General features: G+C 28.1%; 3 protein-coding genes across 3 annotated transcripts; 1 reads left to right on the top strand and 2 right to left on the bottom strand.

Moving 5' to 3' along the window:
* Positions 1-16: 16 nt before the first annotated feature.
* Positions 17-1,307, bottom strand: Phum_PHUM602480 (beat protein, putative; the record flags this gene model as incomplete). The annotated part of the gene is made up of 5 exons (XM_002432801.1): positions 17-52; positions 334-507; positions 584-844; positions 915-1,123; positions 1,220-1,307. The coding sequence occupies 5 exons, from the start codon at positions 1,305-1,307 to the stop codon at positions 17-19; spliced, it is 768 nt and encodes a 255-aa protein (XP_002432846.1).
* A 3,325-nt stretch (positions 1,308-4,632) lies between these two features.
* Phum_PHUM602470 (zinc finger protein, putative) lies at positions 4,633-5,234 on the bottom strand (the record flags this gene model as incomplete). The annotated part of the gene is made up of 2 exons (XM_002432800.1): positions 4,633-5,132; positions 5,198-5,234. The coding sequence occupies 2 exons, from the start codon at positions 5,232-5,234 to the stop codon at positions 4,633-4,635; spliced, it is 537 nt and encodes a 178-aa protein (XP_002432845.1).
* A 1,415-nt stretch (positions 5,235-6,649) lies between these two features.
* Positions 6,650-7,982, top strand: Phum_PHUM602460 (uncharacterized protein; the record flags this gene model as incomplete). The annotated part of the gene is made up of 4 exons (XM_002432799.1): positions 6,650-6,998; positions 7,158-7,250; positions 7,350-7,502; positions 7,945-7,982. 4 exons carry the CDS (start codon positions 6,650-6,652, stop codon positions 7,980-7,982), a joined length of 633 nt encoding a protein of 210 aa, XP_002432844.1.
* Positions 7,983-20,443: the final 12,461 nt, after the last annotated feature.

The following is a 20,443-nucleotide window of genomic DNA, read 5'->3' as shown; positions in this document are numbered from 1 at the left end:
ACAACAACGTTAACAATCAATCGTGTAAAGTTTGGGCTATTGCAATAAGCGTCTTAACAATGTAAAAAAACGGTTTTTTTCTTTAAAAAAAGAATATCTTTTTTAAAAAAAAGTGAAAACGAATGAAAATAATAAAAAAAAATGAAAATCTAAATAGTGAATTAAGTTTGAAATTGAGAAAAAAAGAGAAAAAAAAGTGAAATTCAAATCGTGACGTAACGGTTTTTTTCTCACTCAAAATTCGAATCGCAGGTTAAAAAAAAAAAGCAATATGGCGGGTGTGTAAAAATATTTGATAATTTGAATACGATCGACACACGATGTTTGTTGTACAAACGATTGTTTTTCCAATCGTAATGTTATCGATTTACTCGTTATGTAATAAACATCGTCAAAAATGGCAGCACATCTTAATTGAATGAATATTTCATCGGATATAAAATTCGATGAATTAACTGTCATGGCGACGTGATTATCGTTAAACCTTTTTAAAAATTTTTCCGGTATCTGAAAACGAATGAAAATTTTTACTTCGCGTTAAAACGAATAAATGGAAAATTTTTTTTTTATAAAAATCACTCACGGGTATAACGTTCCAATAAAAAATTAATTTCGTCGATGATATTAACGGTTCGAACGAACAATTAGCAATAATCAAATCGCCGATTTGAAAATGTCGATTCATAACGGAAAAATTAATATTTAAATTAACGACAGTTAAATTACCGGAACCTTTGCAAGTTTTAAATTTAGGTACGTCCGTTGTTATTTCGCAACTGAATTCTCCGCTCACGTGACCTGATATGTTTGTTAATGTGACCTGATGTTTCGTCGATGTGAAAATCTACAAAAGGAAAATTTTAATTTTTATCGGAATTATCATCATCATCATCATCATCGTCGTCGTGACTTACATCCACGTAAAATCCAGGTATGTGAAAAATTTTTATCGGTGGTATTTCATCGGGTAAATATCTGTAAAATTCAAATTTTCCCCTATACCATTGTACGGAATATAACGAATCTTCTTCCACGTCGAAAAGACATAATAAATTTGCCGACGAACCGACTTGTACGATGGGTGGTAATAATATTCTAACGTTTTTTATACCCGAACAAAAACCTACCAAAAAAAAAAAAGGTTTCTATTAGCAAAAAAAAAAAAAAATTTGACCTGTTCGAATAATAATAATAATAATAATAATAATGATTAATTTACCGAACGTAAAAAAAATTAAAAAAACCGTTAAGTTAAAAATAATAAAAAAAAAAATTTCGTGTAAATAAAAATGTCGTTTAAATATCATTCTATTAATCCGAACGGTTTTTATTATCATTATCAAATGCGATATAGAAAAATTCACGCACTAAAATCACTAATAATAATAATAATAATAATGATGATGATAACGATACGAAAAATAATTTCCGAAAAAAAATTAAAAATGGCCGTTCGTTTGTCGTATTCGAAAGCGTTCGTTATTTGATTTAAAACAAAAACAATTACTTTTATTAAATTTATAATTTAAAAAACCGTTCGCATTACAATATTTAGAAAATGAACGTTTTGGCATCGAAAAAAAATTTTTTTTTTTTTTTTGTTCATTGAAACGTTAAAGGCGGAGCTTATTTGTAAATATTAATAAATTTTAAAATCGTTCCTGCCACGAAACTTTTTTTTTTTTTTGACGTTTTATGAAAAATTTCATATGGTTGAGTTTTTTATTTATTAAAAAAAAAAAAAAAATTATTTACGTCATTCTTAAAAGTTAGAATGTTCTGGAAAATAGGACGGATGTTGTAGAAAAAGGGAATTTGTTATTATTATTATTATTATCACTCATAATCGCGACGATTCGTTGTGTCGGATGAGCTTTTTCAACCTGTTATCAACAGGTTTATACCCGATCGGGGGGGGATCCCTAAGGAATAAATGCTTGAATATGTTTCAGCAGGTTTCGTCTTGTTATAATTTATGACGTCACGAAAATTCTTTTAAATCTTCCTTGAGATCGTCTTAGTCGATGGGAATTGTTATTATTATTATTTCATTTTTAAACACGACAGGATTTTTTTTGTCGGGATTTTTAAGTTCATTTATTGCAGGTTTCTACCCGACGATTCCTTAGGGATAAATGCTTGAATTTCGTTGGTGCTATTTATAGAATATTTTCCGAAGAATGTGGGCCGTCCCACATAGTGCGATTTCCTGGATGGTTTCTTCTTTTAGGTTCTTCATAATCTTCTTTAAATTTCCTTTTATTGAATGTGGCATGGCTCCCAGTGATGCTCCCACAATGACCGGAATCGTTTCTGTTTTTGTTCCCCACATCCTGGTTATTTTAATTTCCAAATTTCTATATTTCAGCCTTTTCTCTGCTTCTTTGGCTGTGGTTTTTTTTCCGCCGGTACGGATACTTCAATTAACTTACACCATTTTTCCGCATTATGCTTCTCAAGATGATATCCGGTTTGTTAGCTGGCACAGTTCTGTCAGTGTGGATTTGTTGATCATATAGAACTGTGCATGAACCTACTGTCGTAACCGGGGTCGGTGCCACTCCTTGGGTAATCCATCCATTCTATATTCTCGGCAGATATTCCAATGGAGATATTGACAAATCTTATCGTGCTTCTTTAGGCATTAATGTTTTGCCAATATCGAACAACCGGAAATTAAATGATCGATTGTTTCCGGCTGCGATAGGCAAATTCGGCACATATCGTCTTGGCGGACTTTAGGAATTACCTTCTGATAGTTATGGTTATTATTATTATCTACCATTAAACACGACAAGGCTACTTGTCGGAGTTTTTAAGTATTTATCCGAGGTTTCTACCCGATTCCTTAGGGACAAATACTCGAATTTCGGTGGTGCCACTTATTATAAGATAGCACCACATCAATTCTTGAAGGTCTTCCTGAGTCCATCTTTATTCGATGGGAACGATTTGTCTCCTGAACTGGGCTCCAGTGACTAACATCTTTGGAGTGGCCAGGGTCAGAAGCAGTGAAATTCACATTCTCGTCGAGCTGCCTCAGGTCGACAGTAGAACAATATTTGTTTTTGGTTCTCACTTTGTCTTGTTCTCATTTTTGCTCTTTTTAAGCCAACGGCACGTGGCGTTCTCAAACGGTCACCCATCCAAGTTTGCACCACGCCCGATGCTGCTTAACTTCGGTGATCGTACGGGAACCGGTGTGACCAGCACGGTATGGCCGTTGACTTTATTATTATTATTATTATTATTATTATTATTATCTTTAGCAAAATGTGAAGCCGGAAAATTTTTGTAATTTTTTTTTGCATTATTATTATTATTATTATCATCATTGTCATTACTTTTAACGTTTACTCTTGTTAATTTGCAAAAGGTTTTCCAGCAGCATTCCAGGTATTGTCTAACACTTTCAATCCCTTTGGATGATATCCGGTTTGTTACCTCTCTCACAGTTCTTCGGCTCGATATGAATTTGTTGATCACACAAATCATTTCGATTTGTTGTAACCGGATATGGAACGTGTCAGTAGTCAATTTTTTCTAAACTAAACCTTAGTAATCTTGTCAGATACGAAAACATTTTCAAATTTTTTTTTTTTTTTTTGCGTTTTTTAAATAACCGGAAATTATTACAAATGAAAATTTATTATCATTATTATTATTATTATTATTTTAATATTACAAATTCACGGAGCCTGATTTTTTTTTTTTTTTTTTTTTTTTTTTTTATGGAGAGGAGTAGGAGTAAAAGAAATTTATTAAACGTGAAACTCTTTTAACCGCATCAATGAATTCGAAAAAAAAAAAAACCGACACTTAATCAACGTCTCGTTTAATTGACGCTTTCGAGAACAAAAAACTTAAAGAAGGGGGGGGGGGGCGGAAATGAGGGTTTTTCCCCATTTAAGATTTATTACTACTTGTTTTTATTATTTCATGCCAAACGAAGTATTATTAACTTAACACGTAGAGAAACAAAAAACAAAACAAAACACATGGCAGTCGTCATTTTATTAAAAATTTTATTAAAAATAGAAACTCGACAAAAATTTTTTTTTTTTTTTTTTTTTACGAACCGGAAATTGTCATCGTTAATGTCGTCTTTTAATTTCTAACAAGAAAACGAAAAATTTTTGTGTTAAGGTTATCGGTGGAAAGAGTAAAAGAAAAAAGGTGGGAGGGGAAAACATTTTCGATATATCGAATGACTAACAATTCATAATTTTTTACGCATCCTTTATTTCGATATCTCGAACGCGAGTTTTCTTTCTTGATTTTTAACCTTTGAACTTTAAAAAATCTTTTATGAGATTTACAAGCAAATTTCTTTTTTTCTGTTGTTGTTGTTGTTGTTGTTGCTGTTGTTGTGTCACGTCAGGGGCGTATCTATAAATATAAATAAATTCACGTGTTGTTGTCTGTTTACGTTCGTTTCGAATTTAAACAAATCGAAAAGTTCTAAAAAATAAAAAATTTATTTATATAAAATTTTAACAAAAAAAAAAACATAAACATTTTAAATACTTTAAAATTTATCATTAAAACAAAAAAAAAAATCAAAATGGCGGTCAAATTTAAGGTTGGTTTATGGAATAATCGATAAGGTTCGTCAACCTTTTGCTCCCGTTTTCATTTTTCCTCCCGTTTCTCCATTTTTTTTTTTTTTTTAAGGTGAATATTTTCGTGTTTTTTCACGTGCGTCGACGATGAGAAATATTTATGACACGTGGAACATTTAAAAGGTTTTTCACCCGTGTGAGTTCTCACGTGTATATCGAAATCCTTTTTCAAACGAAATTTCCTGGGACAAACGTGACACATGAACCTTTTCCGATCGTCGTGTACGCTCTTATGCGAATTTAATTTTCCCCTCGTGCCGAATTTAGCACCGCATTCATCGCAGGGATGATTTTTTTCACCCCCGTGACATATTTTGTGGATTTTCAAACCGTGTTTAGACGCGAAACGTTTACCGCACAAATCGCATAAATGTAATTTCAAACGACGGTGAACCGAATTCTCGTGATATTGTAAATTTTTTTTCACTTTGAATAATTTTCGACATATTTCGCATGGAAAAGGTCGGTAATTTTCATCGTGTGTCGTACGAACGTGATATCTCCAACCCCCTAAAAGTATCATTATTATTATTATTGACAGAAATAAGGGAGGGAGGGAGGGAGGGATCGTTTACCTTTCGATGGATAAATTTTTGAACAGTATTTACACATGTAAACAGAAGATTTCTCTGCGATTGAGTTTCCAGATTTAGATTTTTTGCCTTTTTCATTATTCGAATTGAAAATTCTATTAATCGTACCATCTCCTCCATTACCCTTCAATCGGTTAATACTTTTATTAATTTTTACCCTTTTCAATATTATTATTATTATTATTATTGATTTCGATTTATCCGACTCGATTAATAATAATAATTTTTTTAATTGTTTATCATCGATTGAATTAACAAAAAAATTATTATTATTATCATCACGACGATTCATTTTTTTTTTTTTTTTTTTTTTAATTATTAATATGTCATCTCGTAATAATATTAACAATTTCCATTATTGTTGTTGTTGTATTGTTTGTTATGTAATGACTGATGCATTCGACTAAATTTTTTAAAATGTTTGTTTAATTATATATAAAAATGATATATTGTAATAGTTTTTGAAATCGAAGGATTGATTACTCTGAAAAATTTATTTTTTTGTTGTTTTACCTGAAATTATACGAGAAAAAAAAAAAAATTAATTAATTAATTAATACCGTTTGATATGATGACAAATTTATTTATTGTTACGATTAGTAAATGATTAATAGCAAACTCACCTTTTTTTATAAGAAAACATAATAATAATAATAAAATACTACAAATATTTCATTAAAATAAGTAATTAATACTTTTCAAAAATCTTTTTTTTTTTTTTAATAATTAATACAAAATTTTTTATAATACTTTATGTTGTAGATAAATTCATTAAAGTTTTTCATGCATATTTTTTTCTAGGAAAAAAAAAAAAAAGAAAAAAAGTTTTTATTAATTTATATTTTCTATTAATTTATTAATAAAATTAATTTTTTTTTTTTATACCTTGATAACATTAAAAATTTTAATTTAAAACATAAAAAAATAAATAAATAAATTAATTAATTAAAAAAAACTTTTTTTTTTTTCTTCTCATCATGTTACCTTCAACATGATTTACAAATAATAATACTTTGCTTAATGATAAGACGAGGTTTTCAAATAGTCTAATGCCACGTTTTATTTGTTTATTATTATTATTAAATTAAATTTCGAATACGGTTTTTTTTTTTTTTTTTTTTTTTTCTTTTCGTGTGTGCCACAAAATAAATTCAAAATGATTATCAGTCATGTTTTATTACAATGAATTCGGAATTGAAAACGAAAAAAATTGAATTAAATTGCATCGTCGACGTTGATAGTAATAAATCTAATTTTTTTTATAATATAAAAAAAACTAAAAAAAATAAAAGGCGTAAAAATAAATATAATAATAATAATAATAGAAAAAATAAAAAAGGAAAATCGTCACCGATAAATTTTAAAATAATAAAAGGTAAAACGAAATATAATAATAAAAAATTTTTTAACATTAAAATGGATTCACCGTCGTCAATGCCACAGCGTAATATTGAATATTCAAAAGGATTACAAAAAATACCATTGGATTCTACAAATACAAATACTAATACTAATAATAATAATAATAATAATAATAATAATAATAATTTAACATCATCTTGGTATTGGTCTAATTATAAAAAAGCGTTCGATTGGTATAATTATCATTCGATCGCACGTTGGAAAGCTTGTGCTAAAACGTTGGAAGAAGAAAATAAATATTTGAAACACATAATAAGAAATCATTTGCCGCATTTGATGAACGGCGGTGATGTGGGAGCAAACAATCAAGTCGCAAATGTTCCGCAAGATGTCAACAATTCACTCGATTACAATTCGAATAGTAATCTCTCTGTCAAAACACAATATTTTAATAATTATTTAAAAAATAAAATGAATAGTTATAACGAAAGCAGCAGCGAAGAAAATTTTGCATATCAATTTAATGATAATCCGATCGAATATAACGATGTCAACAATTATGTTAAACATAATGATGTAGAAATTGATGATGATGATGATGAAATTGAATTTGAATTATCGGAAGAAATGATTAAATTTTTTCAAGATTCATACAGGAGAAAAATGAAATTAGGTAATTTAATTATCTAGAGTTCTTATCGAGTGTTGACGAATTATTATTATTTATTTATTTATTTTATTTTATTTTATTTTATTTTTTCTTCACGATTAGTTAAAGAAAGGGAAGCAAATGAAAATATGATAACAATGGATAAAAAAATTGAAGAATTACATTCTAGAAAACTTAAAAGAGATGCTCAAATGAAATATTTATACGGTGATGATTCGTCGAAAATAATCGGAATGGAAACTGCAATACAATTAAGTTATGATAAATATTGCGATATGAAATCGCCAAATTATTGGCCTAACATACCACTAAATTTATGATAAAAATAGTAAAAAAATACTAATTATAATTATAATATTGTCCATTTGTTTCGAAAAAAAAAAAAAAAAACATTTTGAAAGTCAAACGACAAATCTAAAAAAAAAAAAAATTTTTTTTGTAACGATAAAATATTTTCGGTGTTTATTTGATATTTTAATAAAATTATTCAAAAAAAAAAAACTCTGGTCTTGTCGAATGATTCTGATTTTTTTTTAAAAATTAAAAGTAAGAATATTTTTGTCGAAAAGTGAGTTGACGATTTAAAAGCCATTGTTTTATTAAAACGATTTCAATGAAAGTTAATCGAAAAGGTATTTAAAATAAACTATGGGAAATATTATAATCGATTTGTGACATTATTTGTATTTCGAATTAGGAAAATCAAATTGTTTTATTATTTCAAAAGATAAATGAATCATTTTTTCAAACGTTAAATATTATTTAAATCAATTTAAAAGAGTAAATTAAGGTTTTTAACAATGTTAATTTTTTTAATTAATATTATTATTATTATAAATTCAATTTATTTTCAACCAGGTTTGGTTAGGATTAATGAATGTAATGGCATTTACATATATCATTGTAAAAACGTAGTTGTAATTATTTTAATTTACCGTTTGCATCAGTCGTGATCGAAAAAAAGACAAATTTCTATATTTTTTTTTTATTTTATTTAATATTTAATAAGTAATTAATCGGAAAAAAAAAAATTCAACTTCAGCCATTTTCGATGACGTATTAATCACGTGATTTAAAAAAATAATGGAAATTATATAATTAGTTAAAATTATTGACGATAGAGTGCACGACATTAATGTTTTTTGTTTCGTTGAGATGAAAGAAATGGATGAGAGTTAATAAATAAATAATTTTAAAATAATTTTTTTTAATTATAAAAGGGAGGGGGGGGGAAACAAAAGAAATAGAAAATTTATATCTCTATGATAATACAATTTAAAAAATTGGCATGTTGTAATCTTAATGGCGGGGGAAAGAAAAAGTAAAAAGCGACAAACATACGCAAACAAACTTTAAAGTTACCTTACCTAACAGGTAAACAAATTTTTTGTCGTCTGCTTCTGTCGTTTTTTCCGTAAAGTAAAAAAGATGATTAAGACGATGATAATTACCTTTAATAAAAAAAAAAATTCAATGTGATAACCCCTCTCTCTCTTCCTTTCTTCTCTTTTTATAGTATCCAACCGATAGTTCTTTTGCAAAAAAAAAAAAAACTGAAATATACAAACGACATCGAAACGGTTATAAAATAAAAAAAACGATTTTAATATATTTATATATCATTCTCCATTTCAAAACCGAACAAACAACAACAACAACAACAATAATAATAAATAAAACAATGTTTACTGAGCCTGAGTGACGATCAGAAAACCTTTCATAAAATTTTTTTTATGTGTTTTTATTTCGTGGAAAGAATAAAGAAACGGGGAAAAGAGGAAGATGACAGTTGGGGTATACGAGAGAGGGATGGAAAGAGTGTAATAGATGAAAATACAAAGAAAAGGATCAATAGAGATACAAAAAGAGAGAGAGATCGAAATACAGAGAAAAAGAGGGATTAAGAAAAGAGAGACTGATAAATGAAAATGCAAAGAGAAAAACAGATTAAGACACAAAAAGAGAAAGAGAAAGATCGAAATACAGAGAGGAAGAGAGAGAGAGAGAGATGGAGTGAAACGAAAAGACACAGAAAAAAAGTTACAAGAAAGACTGGAAATGGAAAGAAAAGCGTGTGAGATGAAGGCATTGAAAGGAGTTACAAAGAGAGAGAGAGAAAGAAAGATCGAAGTATACACACAGGAAAAAAATGAGAGAGAGAGAGGGAGAGAGACAGTTGGGTGACACGAAAGAGGGAGAGAAAGAGTGATATATGAAAATACAAAGAGAGGAACAGATGAAGACACAAAAAGAAAGGACTAGAAAGATCAAGGCACAGAGAGTAAGAAAGAAAATGAGAAAGAAAGACAGAAATAAAAAGAGACAGAGAATAAGTTAGAGTGAAAGAGAGAGAATAAGGAGAGAAAGAGTGAAAGATGGAGACACAGAAAGAAGTTACAGATAGAGAGAGAGAGAGAGAGAGAGAACAAGACGCAGAAAGGAATAAAGAGTGAGTGAGATAGATACAGAAAGACACAATAAGAAAGGTAAAGAGAGAGAGAGACAGACCGAGACATAGAGAAGAAGGTAAAGGGAGAGAAAAAAGGACGGAAGAAAAGTACACATACGCATACACACACTCATATATATAAATATTAATGTATATTATTTAAACTTATTTATGTATATTGTTTTTATTGATGCGAAAAAATAAATAAATAATAAAAATTCCTTAACGAACGAACAAACGAACGAAGAAACAAACGCATAATACACGCACACGCACACGCACACACTACTACTACTACTATGTGTTAAACGTCAAGAGAAAAAAAAAAAAAAGGTAATAAAAAATTATTTGTCGCCGCGTAATCGATTCAAATCCATTTTTTTTCCTCTCCATAAAAAAAAAAAAAAGAAAAATGAATCGAGTGATAAATGAATCCCAACAGTAAATATCATCGTTCGTTTTATACCCCCCCTCCCCGTCGGTCACCTCCCCCCTCACTTCTCCCGTGGGAAAACATTTTTTCCTTCTTCAAACACAAAACAAAAATTTTTTTAAGTTCGTGACGTCACTACTTCTTACTACTACTATTCTCGTAATGCTAGTAAAACATGTCGCGTTTGTATATATTTGTTTGTCTGTTTGTATCATTCATACGTTTCGCATTAAACTCTGGAGAAGTTTCGTAAAAAAAGGGAATTCCAGTCGTCGTCGTTGGAGTTTCTTCCAGTCAATTATTTTCCTTTCCCATTTCCAACCTGGAATGTTTCGCGTGGAGAAAGACTAAGATGTACGAACCGCGGATTAAAAAAAAAAAAAAAAAAAAATTTCGTTCCTTTCGAAATGCTTTACATGTAGTCCAAAAAATAATAATGATAATAATAATAATAATAATAACGGGAAAAAAAAAAAATGAAAAAAAAAAAAAAATCTTTGCCCAAAGCATTGGCTTCCATGTCCCGTATCGAGATATATTATACAAATAATATTCACAACGAACGTGTACCATACGAAAAAACCAACTCGGAAAAAAGTGACGTCACAACACGACGACAGCATAAATTTTAAACGATGACGTCAGGGAAAAAAAATATTTCCCTTTCAATCCCTCCCCTCCGTTCCCTTTCCCTTCCCCCTCCACCCTCCCCGATCGTTCGTTTACGTAAGAACGCGATCGCGTGAAATTATGTTGTGAATTTAAACGTGTTTTAAAAAAAAATAATAATAATAAAAAAAATTCAGGCACGCACTCCAGTCACCTTCGAGGCTATTCGTTATAGAAATATAAAATGACGTTGTTGTGTGTATTGTTAAACACGTGTCAATATAGTCATTTTAAATAAAATCAATTTGAAAAAGTTGAAATCCATGTCTGCATATTTTAGGTTGTACGAAGTTAGTTTCCAGAAGACCATCGTGTTCGTTAGGTCGGTACGGTCGGTTCGTGTAACAAACAAAACCAAAAAAATTTTTTGTCTTTTTCTTTCTTTTTAAATTAAAAAAAAATTTATTTTTATTGTAAAACAAACGACAAACGACAACCGATACGTAGATTCGTGTTTGTGCGCGTGTGATTTTTTTTTTTTTTTTTTTATTCGAAAAAGTTTATTAATATTAATAATAATAATAATTTAAATAATGTATGAAATGTGATTAAATAAATATTATTGTTTGTTTCGTTCGTATATCACATCAACGCGTTTGTTTGTTTGTTTGTTTGTTTTCTCGTTTGTACGAAATAACCCGAATTGTTTTTTTTAATTTTCAAAAAAAAAAAAAATTTTTTTAAACGGGGAGTCAAAAAAAAATGTTTTTTGTTTTTTCTTATAAGTAAAATTTTTGTGTGTTTGTTTAAATTGTGTCGCGTTTGTTGTTGTAGTTGTTTGTTTGTTATTAATTAAATATTTTCAACGAGGAGTGATATAAGTGAATTTAATGATTATCATGTGATTTTCGACAATTATTTTTATCATTATTAGGTAAATTAAAATTAATTTTTTTTTTGTATTAATAATAATAATAGAATAGGTAGTAGTAATAGTAGTAGTAGTAAAAAAAAAAAAAAAGCAGAAGAAATATAAAAGAATAAGAAGAGAGATAGAAAGAGAGAAAAAGTTGTTTTCGTGTTTGAAAACGTGGAATTAGCAATCACAAGAATTTTTTTTATTTTTTTTCATTCTGGTTTTTTTTTTTTTTGTTTTTGGTTTCTTTTTTTTTTTTTTATCTTCTGGTATATAAGAATCTATTTGTACCTGTTTGCGTGGATAATTAGGATACCATGTTATTCATGATTTAAAACGGATGCTAAAAGAATAATAATAATAATAATAATAAGGAGAAGAAGGAAAAAATTCTTTTTTCGTTGTTGTTTTGGTTGTTTCCATTTGATTTTTGATTGGTGAGTAACAAAAAAAAAAAAAAAAAAATTGTTTGATGATTGCGTTTTGTGTTTGTGTTTGTACGTACGTACGTACGTTTGTACGTTTGTACGTAACCAACATACCTGAAATTAAATTAAATTTTTTTTTTCTTTTTCCATTCTTTCTTTTTTTTTTTTTTTTTTGTACTTTTTCCATTTTTTTTTCTTCTTCGTAACGCGCGCATTTTTCATTGTTGTTGTTGTTGTTGTCGTTTTCTTTTTTTTTTCAATTTCGTTTTTTTTTTTTTTTTTTTCTGCAAATGAAGTAAATTGTTTTTATTAATGTTGTTGTTGTTGTTGTTTGTCGTCTTTTTTTTTTTAAAATAAGGTTTTCGTTTGTTTCGTTTTGTTTGTTTGTTTGTTTGTTGCGGGGAGACGTGCGAGAGGTTTATTTTTAAATTTAAAAAATTATTATTATTATTATTACTGGGTTGCGAACGTTGTTTTTTCTCTTTCTATCCCGCGCGTGTGATGTACGTTCCAGTTAGAGATTTTTCATTTTATTTCTCCAAAATTTTTTTTGTCCAGCAACAAAAAAGTTTGTTCGCCGATTGAGATAAGTTTTTTTTTCGTTTCGTTATTAATATCATTATTATTATTATTATTATTGATTAAACTTTGCAAAAAATTCAGTTCGATCGAGTGTTCGACGTTTCCCAATCGTCGGACGACGCTGGAAATTTATTAATTAGTCATGCTGGAACGTATCTTTTAAAACTGTAATTATTATTAAGAAAAAAAAAAATGGAAAAAAATGCTGGAAGCATTTTTTTCCATTTTTTTTTCTTTTTTGTTTCTAATTCGAAATTTTTGGAATTTAAATTGAATTTTAAGAGAGATTTTTTTTTTTTTTTGAACTGTAGAAAAGAGAGAATGAGAGAGAGAGAGGGAGAGAGAAATAGGTATCGGAATCGTTCGTTTCGCGGCGGAATTTTTTTTTTTTTTTTTGTTTAATAATAATGATAATCATAATTTTTTTTTCTTCGACCGCGTGTTTATACACGTAAATTTATTTATTAAAATTCTTTTTTTTTTTTGCTGGATTTTTTTGATTCGTTTGTTTGTTTGTTTTTTTTTTTTTTTTTTTTTTATGCGCACGGTGAGGGAAATTCTGGAAAAGGGAAACGGAAACGTTCGGAACGTTTTTTTTTTTTTTTAAATAAGAAGAAAATAAAATGAAAAAATTAAAGAATTGTTTAAAAATAGCGGCCCTTTTTTTTTTTTTTTCATTTCTACGACGGATGTAAACGAAAAAGTATTATTATTATCATCATCATTATTATTACCATTTGATAAATTTTGAATTTTTCCTCCGGGAAATTATTATTATTATTATTTTTTGAAAAAAAATTGAAAACGGGAAATGGGAAACGATGAGAATTTTTTTTTTTTTTTTTTTTTGTTTTTTTTGGTTATCGTGAAACGTTTGTCGTTGTCGTTGTTGTTTGTAGTAATGCGTACGGTAAAGAAAGTAATTCGTGTGTGTGTTTGTGTTTATTATAATAATCTCCAGCCAGGTAGGCTCTCTCCCAAAAAAAAAAAAAAATATTTCTTTTCTCTCTCTCTCTTTCTCTCTCTTTGGAGGTTCGAATTACGGTCCGTCTCCGAGCATCCATATTTAATTTTTTTTTTTTTTTCTTTTTTCTTTTTCTTCTTCTTTTTTTTTGTGTGTGTGTGTGTGGATGTGAATGTGAATGTGGATTGTGTAATTCAGAAGTTTATTACCACGTTTTCCACTTCATTCCGTAAAAAAAAAATAAAAAATTATTGTCAGAAAAATTATTATTATTATTATTATTATTATTGTTGTTGTTGTTAATTTTTTTTATTTATGTCTCCTTAAAAAAAAAAAAAAATTTATTTTTTATTTCCTCTTGTCAAATGTAAATTGATAATTATTATTTATATTATTATTATTACCCTCATAATCATCATCATCATCATCATTATTATTATTATTATTATTATTATTATTATTATTATTATTATTATTATTACGGTCGGTTGTTCGTAATACGAATTTTTTTACCGAATCGTCGTTTCGGGATTGTCTTTTTTTTTTTTTTTTTTTTTTTTTTTTGAAATTTTAAAATTGTTGTTATTATTATTATTATTATTATTTTTTTTTCTTCCTGTTTGTTTTGAAAGGGCGGAGAAAGGTTTCATTCATTGCTGGAATTTTTTCTCCAATAAGTCGGCGAATTTTCTTCGCGGGGAGTTTGTTTTTCCGTTATCATGAAAAAAAAAAAAAAAAAAATTGTTTTTATTGGAAAAACGTGCGCTTTTTATCTTTTTCTACAGGATGTTCTTAAATTATTATTATTATTGTTGTTGTTGTTGTTGTTGTTGTTGTTCTCACTTTCGTACACGACAAATTTCATGCGGTTGTGTGTCTCGGAGAATTTTCCGGCAACAATCATTTTCAAAATTTCCACTTTCGAATTCCATAGAAATTGGAAAAAATTTATTTTTCGTCATCGTCATCATAATTTTTTTTTTTTAGAATTTCAAACTTTCGACGATTTTCTCTTTTTTTTTCTCCGTTTGTTGGTTTGTTTGTTGTTTGTTTGTTTGTTCGTCACGGAAATTTGAAAAAAAAAAAACGCGAACGATTTCACCATCCACAGAAATTTTTTTTTTTTTCCTTATCCACATTCCTTCCAGTATAAACGCGATGGATAACAAAAAAAAAACACGATCGAATTTTTTCTTTTAATAATAATAATAATAATAATAATAATAATAATAATAATAATAATAATAATAATTTTCAATTTAGCAGAAAAAAAAATTAATTTTTAATTATGCCGTAAATCATTTGCAATAGAAAAGAAAGAAAGAAAATTATTTGCTAATAATGTATGAAATATATGCGAGTGTGCGTGTGCACGTGTGCGCGTGTAAATTGTTCTAAAAACGATTTTTTATAAACGAAAAAAAAAAAAATTTTTCTTTCCCCCTTCCTCTCCCCCTTCGCCCTCTTCCACGTTCCTTCCACCGCCCCAAAAAAAAAAAACTTTAAATCTCATTTGCTAATTATCATTATTATTATCATTATTATTATTCGAATGCCTGTAAATAAATTATTAATTAAAAATAATAATTAGAAGGAGAATTTTTAAAAACTACGATGACGATGATGATGATGATGAGCAAAACGTGAGAATTTTCTTTTCGAGTTGTAAAAAAAAAAAAAGTTTTTACGACGGGATAAAAAAAAAAACCTCTCTCGAATTCCCATGGGATACCATCCGTTCCGGAAGTAGAGAACGATTAAATAAGGGAGGAGAAATCCAAATCTAAAGGAAATACCGAATAACCCGGGATATTTAAAATACTTAACGTAAATATAACATTTTCGATGGCGAGGAATTGAAAAAATGAAAATTTCTGAACGCGCGCTCTCTTATTGTTTTTGTTTTGTTAATTAAATTAATGTTTGATGCGTTCGTATGATAAACATAGGCGTAACGTTGGAAGAGGGATGGAAAATGTAATTGTTATTTTTCATTCTTTTCCTTCCTACTCTATGGTTTCGAAAATTGATTTGATTTTGTTTTGCATATGTTTTCGCGGGATTTTTTTCTACACTCTATGGTTTCGCGGTGGTGGGGAGATGACAAAAAAAATGGCGGACGGTTAATTTATTTATGTTTGCTAACTCTTTTCGTAGGGGTTTTCTTTCCTTTTTTTTTTTTTTATTCATAAAAATTCAAACGGTTTCGATCGTTTTCCAAACAAAAAAGAGCCGATTTATTAATAATAATAATGATAATAATAATGATGATAATGATAATAATAATGATATTTAACATCTTAAATGAAATGTCATCGATTTATGCGTCATGCGTTTGTCATAAGCGTGTAAAAAACGTTTTATTAAAAAAAAAAAAAAAAATTGATGTGAACGCATATATAAATAAATGCGTGCGTGTGCGTGTGCGTGTGCGTGTGTGTGTATATTACGGTTGGCAGATGTCTGACAGTTAGTCAGTCACTCACTCACTCAGTCAGTCATTCAGTCATTCAGCCAGTCGGGGTTTTAATAATAATAATAATAATAATAATAATAATAATAATGAAAAAAAAACCGAAATTATGCGTCCTTAATGAAAAAATATCTTCTCGACAATTAATGACCCTTAAAAAAAAAAAAAAAAAAAAAAGGGGTATAAATAATTTGAATCCACCTAAAATAAAATAAAAAAATAATAATAATGATAATAATAATAATAATAATAATAATACTAATAATAATAATAATACTAAAAAACAATTTTGTTTTACTTTTTTTTTTTTTTTTTTTTTTCTTTAAAAAAAAAAACATCAAGGAAAAAAAAAAAGTTAAAAGCAATAAACGAAAGAGAGAGAGAGAGAGAGAGAAAAGGTACGGGGGAAAGGGGGGAGGGGAGGAAGTGAGAAGGAGAAAAAAAATGAGAGAGAGAGAGAGAGAGAGAGAGAGAAGAGAAAGGAGAGTAAGAAATCTGGACAAACAACCTCATCTGTGTGTGTGTGTGTGTGTGTGTGTGTGTGTGTGTGTGTGTGTGTGTGTGTGTGTAGAACAAAACGTATTAAAAAAAAAAAAGGAATTGAAAAAAGAAATAAAAGCAGAAGAAGAAGAAGAACGAGAAGGAAAATTATTATCATTATCATCATCATCATCATCATTATTATTTTTTTTTTTTTACTCAGTCTAAGGTTGTTTCCTACCTGATGTTTCTTCTTCTTCTTTTTCTATTTAAAAAAAAAAAAAAAAATTCAATTCGATTTTTTTTTTTTTTTTTTTGCTAAAAAGTACGCGATACGTAACGCATTAAAAAATTCCTTCTTTTTTTTTCCTTCTTGCTATCGTTAATAATTATTGCGGTATGAAAATTGACACCAGCAAACCGGCACGATGATGATGATGATGATGATGATGATAATGGTAGTAATAATAATAATAAATTTTTTTTTTTTTTTTTACTTTCTTTTTATTTTTAAACTCGATTTTTTTATTTTATTTTATTTTTTTTCCTGAAACGTTTGTTGCCATTGTTATGGTTGTTGTTTTTTATAATAATGATGATGATGATGATGATAATGATGACTTGTGACGGTGTTTGTTTGCGAGTGAAATTCGAATAATTTTTTTTTTTTTTTAAACAAAAGACTAATAATAATAATAACAATAAAAAAAAAAAATTTAAATTTATTAAATTTTATAAGTGAAAGCAATGAAAACAAATTTTTTAAATAAAATAATAATAATGATAATAATAATAATAATGTTTTTTTTAAAATGTTAAAAGCAGACGATTATTTCGATAATTTGCAAAAAAAATTTGTTTTAGTATTATTATTATTTTTTCGTTATGTTTTACGAAACGACGACGACTACGACACACAAAACTTCAATTAATAATAATAATAATAATAATAATAATAATAATGATGATCATTCTGCTGTTACTTACGATGTAGATGACGATGATAATACTAAAACTAATAATAATAATAATAATAATAATAATATGTGTATCCGTTTCTCATTACGATGAGGACGGTAATAATAACAAGGATGATGATGATGATGATGATGACGACATGAGCTCTTATTAATTTTTCTTCTTCTTCTCATCTTATTATTATCATCATCATCATCGTCATCATAATCTCTTGTTTTAAATTATTATTATTATTATTATTATTATTATTTTCATTTCGGGAATTAATAAAGTTAAATAATTAATTTAAAAAAATCGTCGTAGAATTTTTTTTTGTATTATTGCCAAATCGACAAAGACACGAACCGAAAAAAGAAAAGAAGAAAAAAATGTGGAGAAAAAGAAAAAAAAAACTTGGAAGTTCATAATAATAATAATAATAATAATGATAATAATAATGATAATGATACAGGTATCAAAAAAAAGAAAAAAGTATTTAAATAACTTCCAAGTTAAAATATTAGCAGAGTACGCGAAATAAAAAAAAAAAGAAAAAAAACGGGGGAGGGGGGGAAATCATAAAAATAATCATCATTATTATCATCATCGAAAAATTCATTCGCATTCCCAAAGTCGGAGGCCGGTCGTTACCAAGTCTTCATTACGAATATCGCCCAAGGCACAGGTTCAATTTTAGAAAATCTAATTTGTAAAAAAAAAAAAAAAAAAAAAAAAAAAAGGAAAAAAAAAAGAGGCTATGGTTATTTGTTAAGGACCCAAGTGATGGGACCCAAAATTCTCGGACCCGAGAGGGAAGGGGGAAGTAACGGTGGTGGTGGTGGTGGTGGTTGTGGTTGTGGTATGGAGTGCTCCTTAGTGTGCGTAAACGAAGGGGGAGGGGGTAGAGAGGAAGGAAGTCCCGATATGTAATCTCGTATGCACGAGGTAAATTTTCTGACGTTAAAAAAATTAATAATAATGATGATGATGATGGCGGTGGTGACGGTGGAGGTGGTAGTAGTGGTGGTAGTGGTGGTGATGGTGATGGCGATGGCGATGAAAATAATAACGAAAAGGAAAAGAAAAAAATAGAAAAAAAAAAGAAAGAAAAGAAAAAATTCTAGAGTTCAAGTAAACATGAAAATAATTAGTGGAGCACAAAAAAATGCCCCCGAAGCGCATTTCCACTTCTTTTTCGTTTCAGGTATCTTTCTCCTTCTCCTTCATCATCATCATCATCTTATTATTATTATTATTATTATTATTATTCTTTTCTTTCCTTTTCAGGTACTCGAAACCCGAAGTTGGCAGAAAAAAAAAGAATCAAATTGTGTTTCTTTTTTTTTTTAGAATAATATAATGACACGAAGATTTTTTTTTTCTTTTTTTTTTTTTTTTTGGTTCGATTTCGTGGTTTTTGCCAACTTTTTCTTCTTCTTCTTCTTCTTCTTCTACTTTATCTTTTTATTTCTTCTGCTTCCTCCCCTCCCATTCTCCATCTCCCCTTTTTTACTTAACGTTTTTAAAACGCGTAAAAAAGAAAATAACAACAATAATAATAATAATTTTTTTTTTAATGGCGTATATACACAACGATAAGAAATAGAGAGAGAGGGAGAGAGAATGAGGGGGAAAGAGAAAGAAAGAGAGAGAGAGAGAGAGGGAAAGAAAAATGGCGAGATTTTATTATTTTAATACATTGAAGAAAAAAATTTTTTTTTTTTTTTAAAACCCTTTAATTTTTTTTTTTTTCATTTTTACCTTTATACCTTTATACCTTTTTTTTTTTTTTAATTAAATACCTGAAGGCATGAAAAAAGATGTAAAATGTTGCTACGAAGGGGCATAATTACAATAAAATATTAATTGGTTATGAATTTGGTAGCCATTTTGATTTTTTTTTTCCTTTTTCTTTTTTTTTCACGTTTTATAAATAATAATAATAATAATAATAATAACAAACGGAAGCTTTATATTATTTATTTATTTATTTTTTTTACTTACTTACCCGGGAGGAGGAGAGGAAGGAGGAGGCGAATGTCACGGATTCGTCAAATAAAGAAATTATTATTATTATTATTATTGATTCGCGTCGATTATTAATTAATTAAATAAAATTTTATTTATGGACGCTCAATATCAATTTATATTCTCACCGTTCGGGCCGAATGACGGTTGAATTCGAATTCTATGTCGTAAGTGTGTCTGTGTTTCCTCATTGGTTGAGAGGGGATTGAAATTTTCGTTGTGACGTCATCGCTACAAACGATTGAAAATTTAAAAGGAAAATTTTCCCGCGCTTTTTTTCTCCGTGAAAAAAAAAATAAAAAAAATAAATAAATAATTGAATGGGAGATTTCGTTTTTTTTTTTTTTTTTTCTTTGGAAAATTTTTATTTTTGGTTATTTCGTTTGTTTGTTTGTTGGTCTGCTTGTTTGTTTGTTCGTTCGTTCGTTCGTTTGTTTGTTTGTTTTTACTTAAAAAATAATAAATTTTTTTTTAACGGTTGACGAAAAACAAAAAACCGGACGAAATAAAAATAATAATAAAGAATAATTTGTTTTTTTTTTTTTTTTTTTTTTTTTTTTAAAAAAAAAAGGATTGGCGTTTGTTTTTTCGGGCGTTTGCCCGTTTGTTTGTTTGTTTGTTTGTTTTTTGACAATTTGCAAAACGTTTATTTTTTATTTTTTTAAATTTTTTTTTAAAAAAAAAAAAAAAAAAAAACCTGGCCACCGGGGGTTAGGTTTTTTTTTGGCTTTGTTTTCCCTTTGCCAAATTTTTCCCAAAAAAAAGGGAAACAAAACGTTTTTTTTTTTTTTTTTTACCTTTTTTTTTACCCCCCCCCCCCCCCCCCCCCCCGGGATTATTATTATTATTATTATTATTATTATTATTATTATTATTA

This window comes from Pediculus humanus, genomic scaffold (genome assembly GCF_000006295.1).
Source record: "Pediculus humanus corporis 1103172108318 genomic scaffold, whole genome shotgun sequence".
NCBI classification, from domain to species: domain Eukaryota; kingdom Metazoa; phylum Arthropoda; class Insecta; order Psocodea; family Pediculidae; genus Pediculus; species Pediculus humanus.
This window is presented reverse-complemented; position numbering and strand designations above follow the sequence as displayed.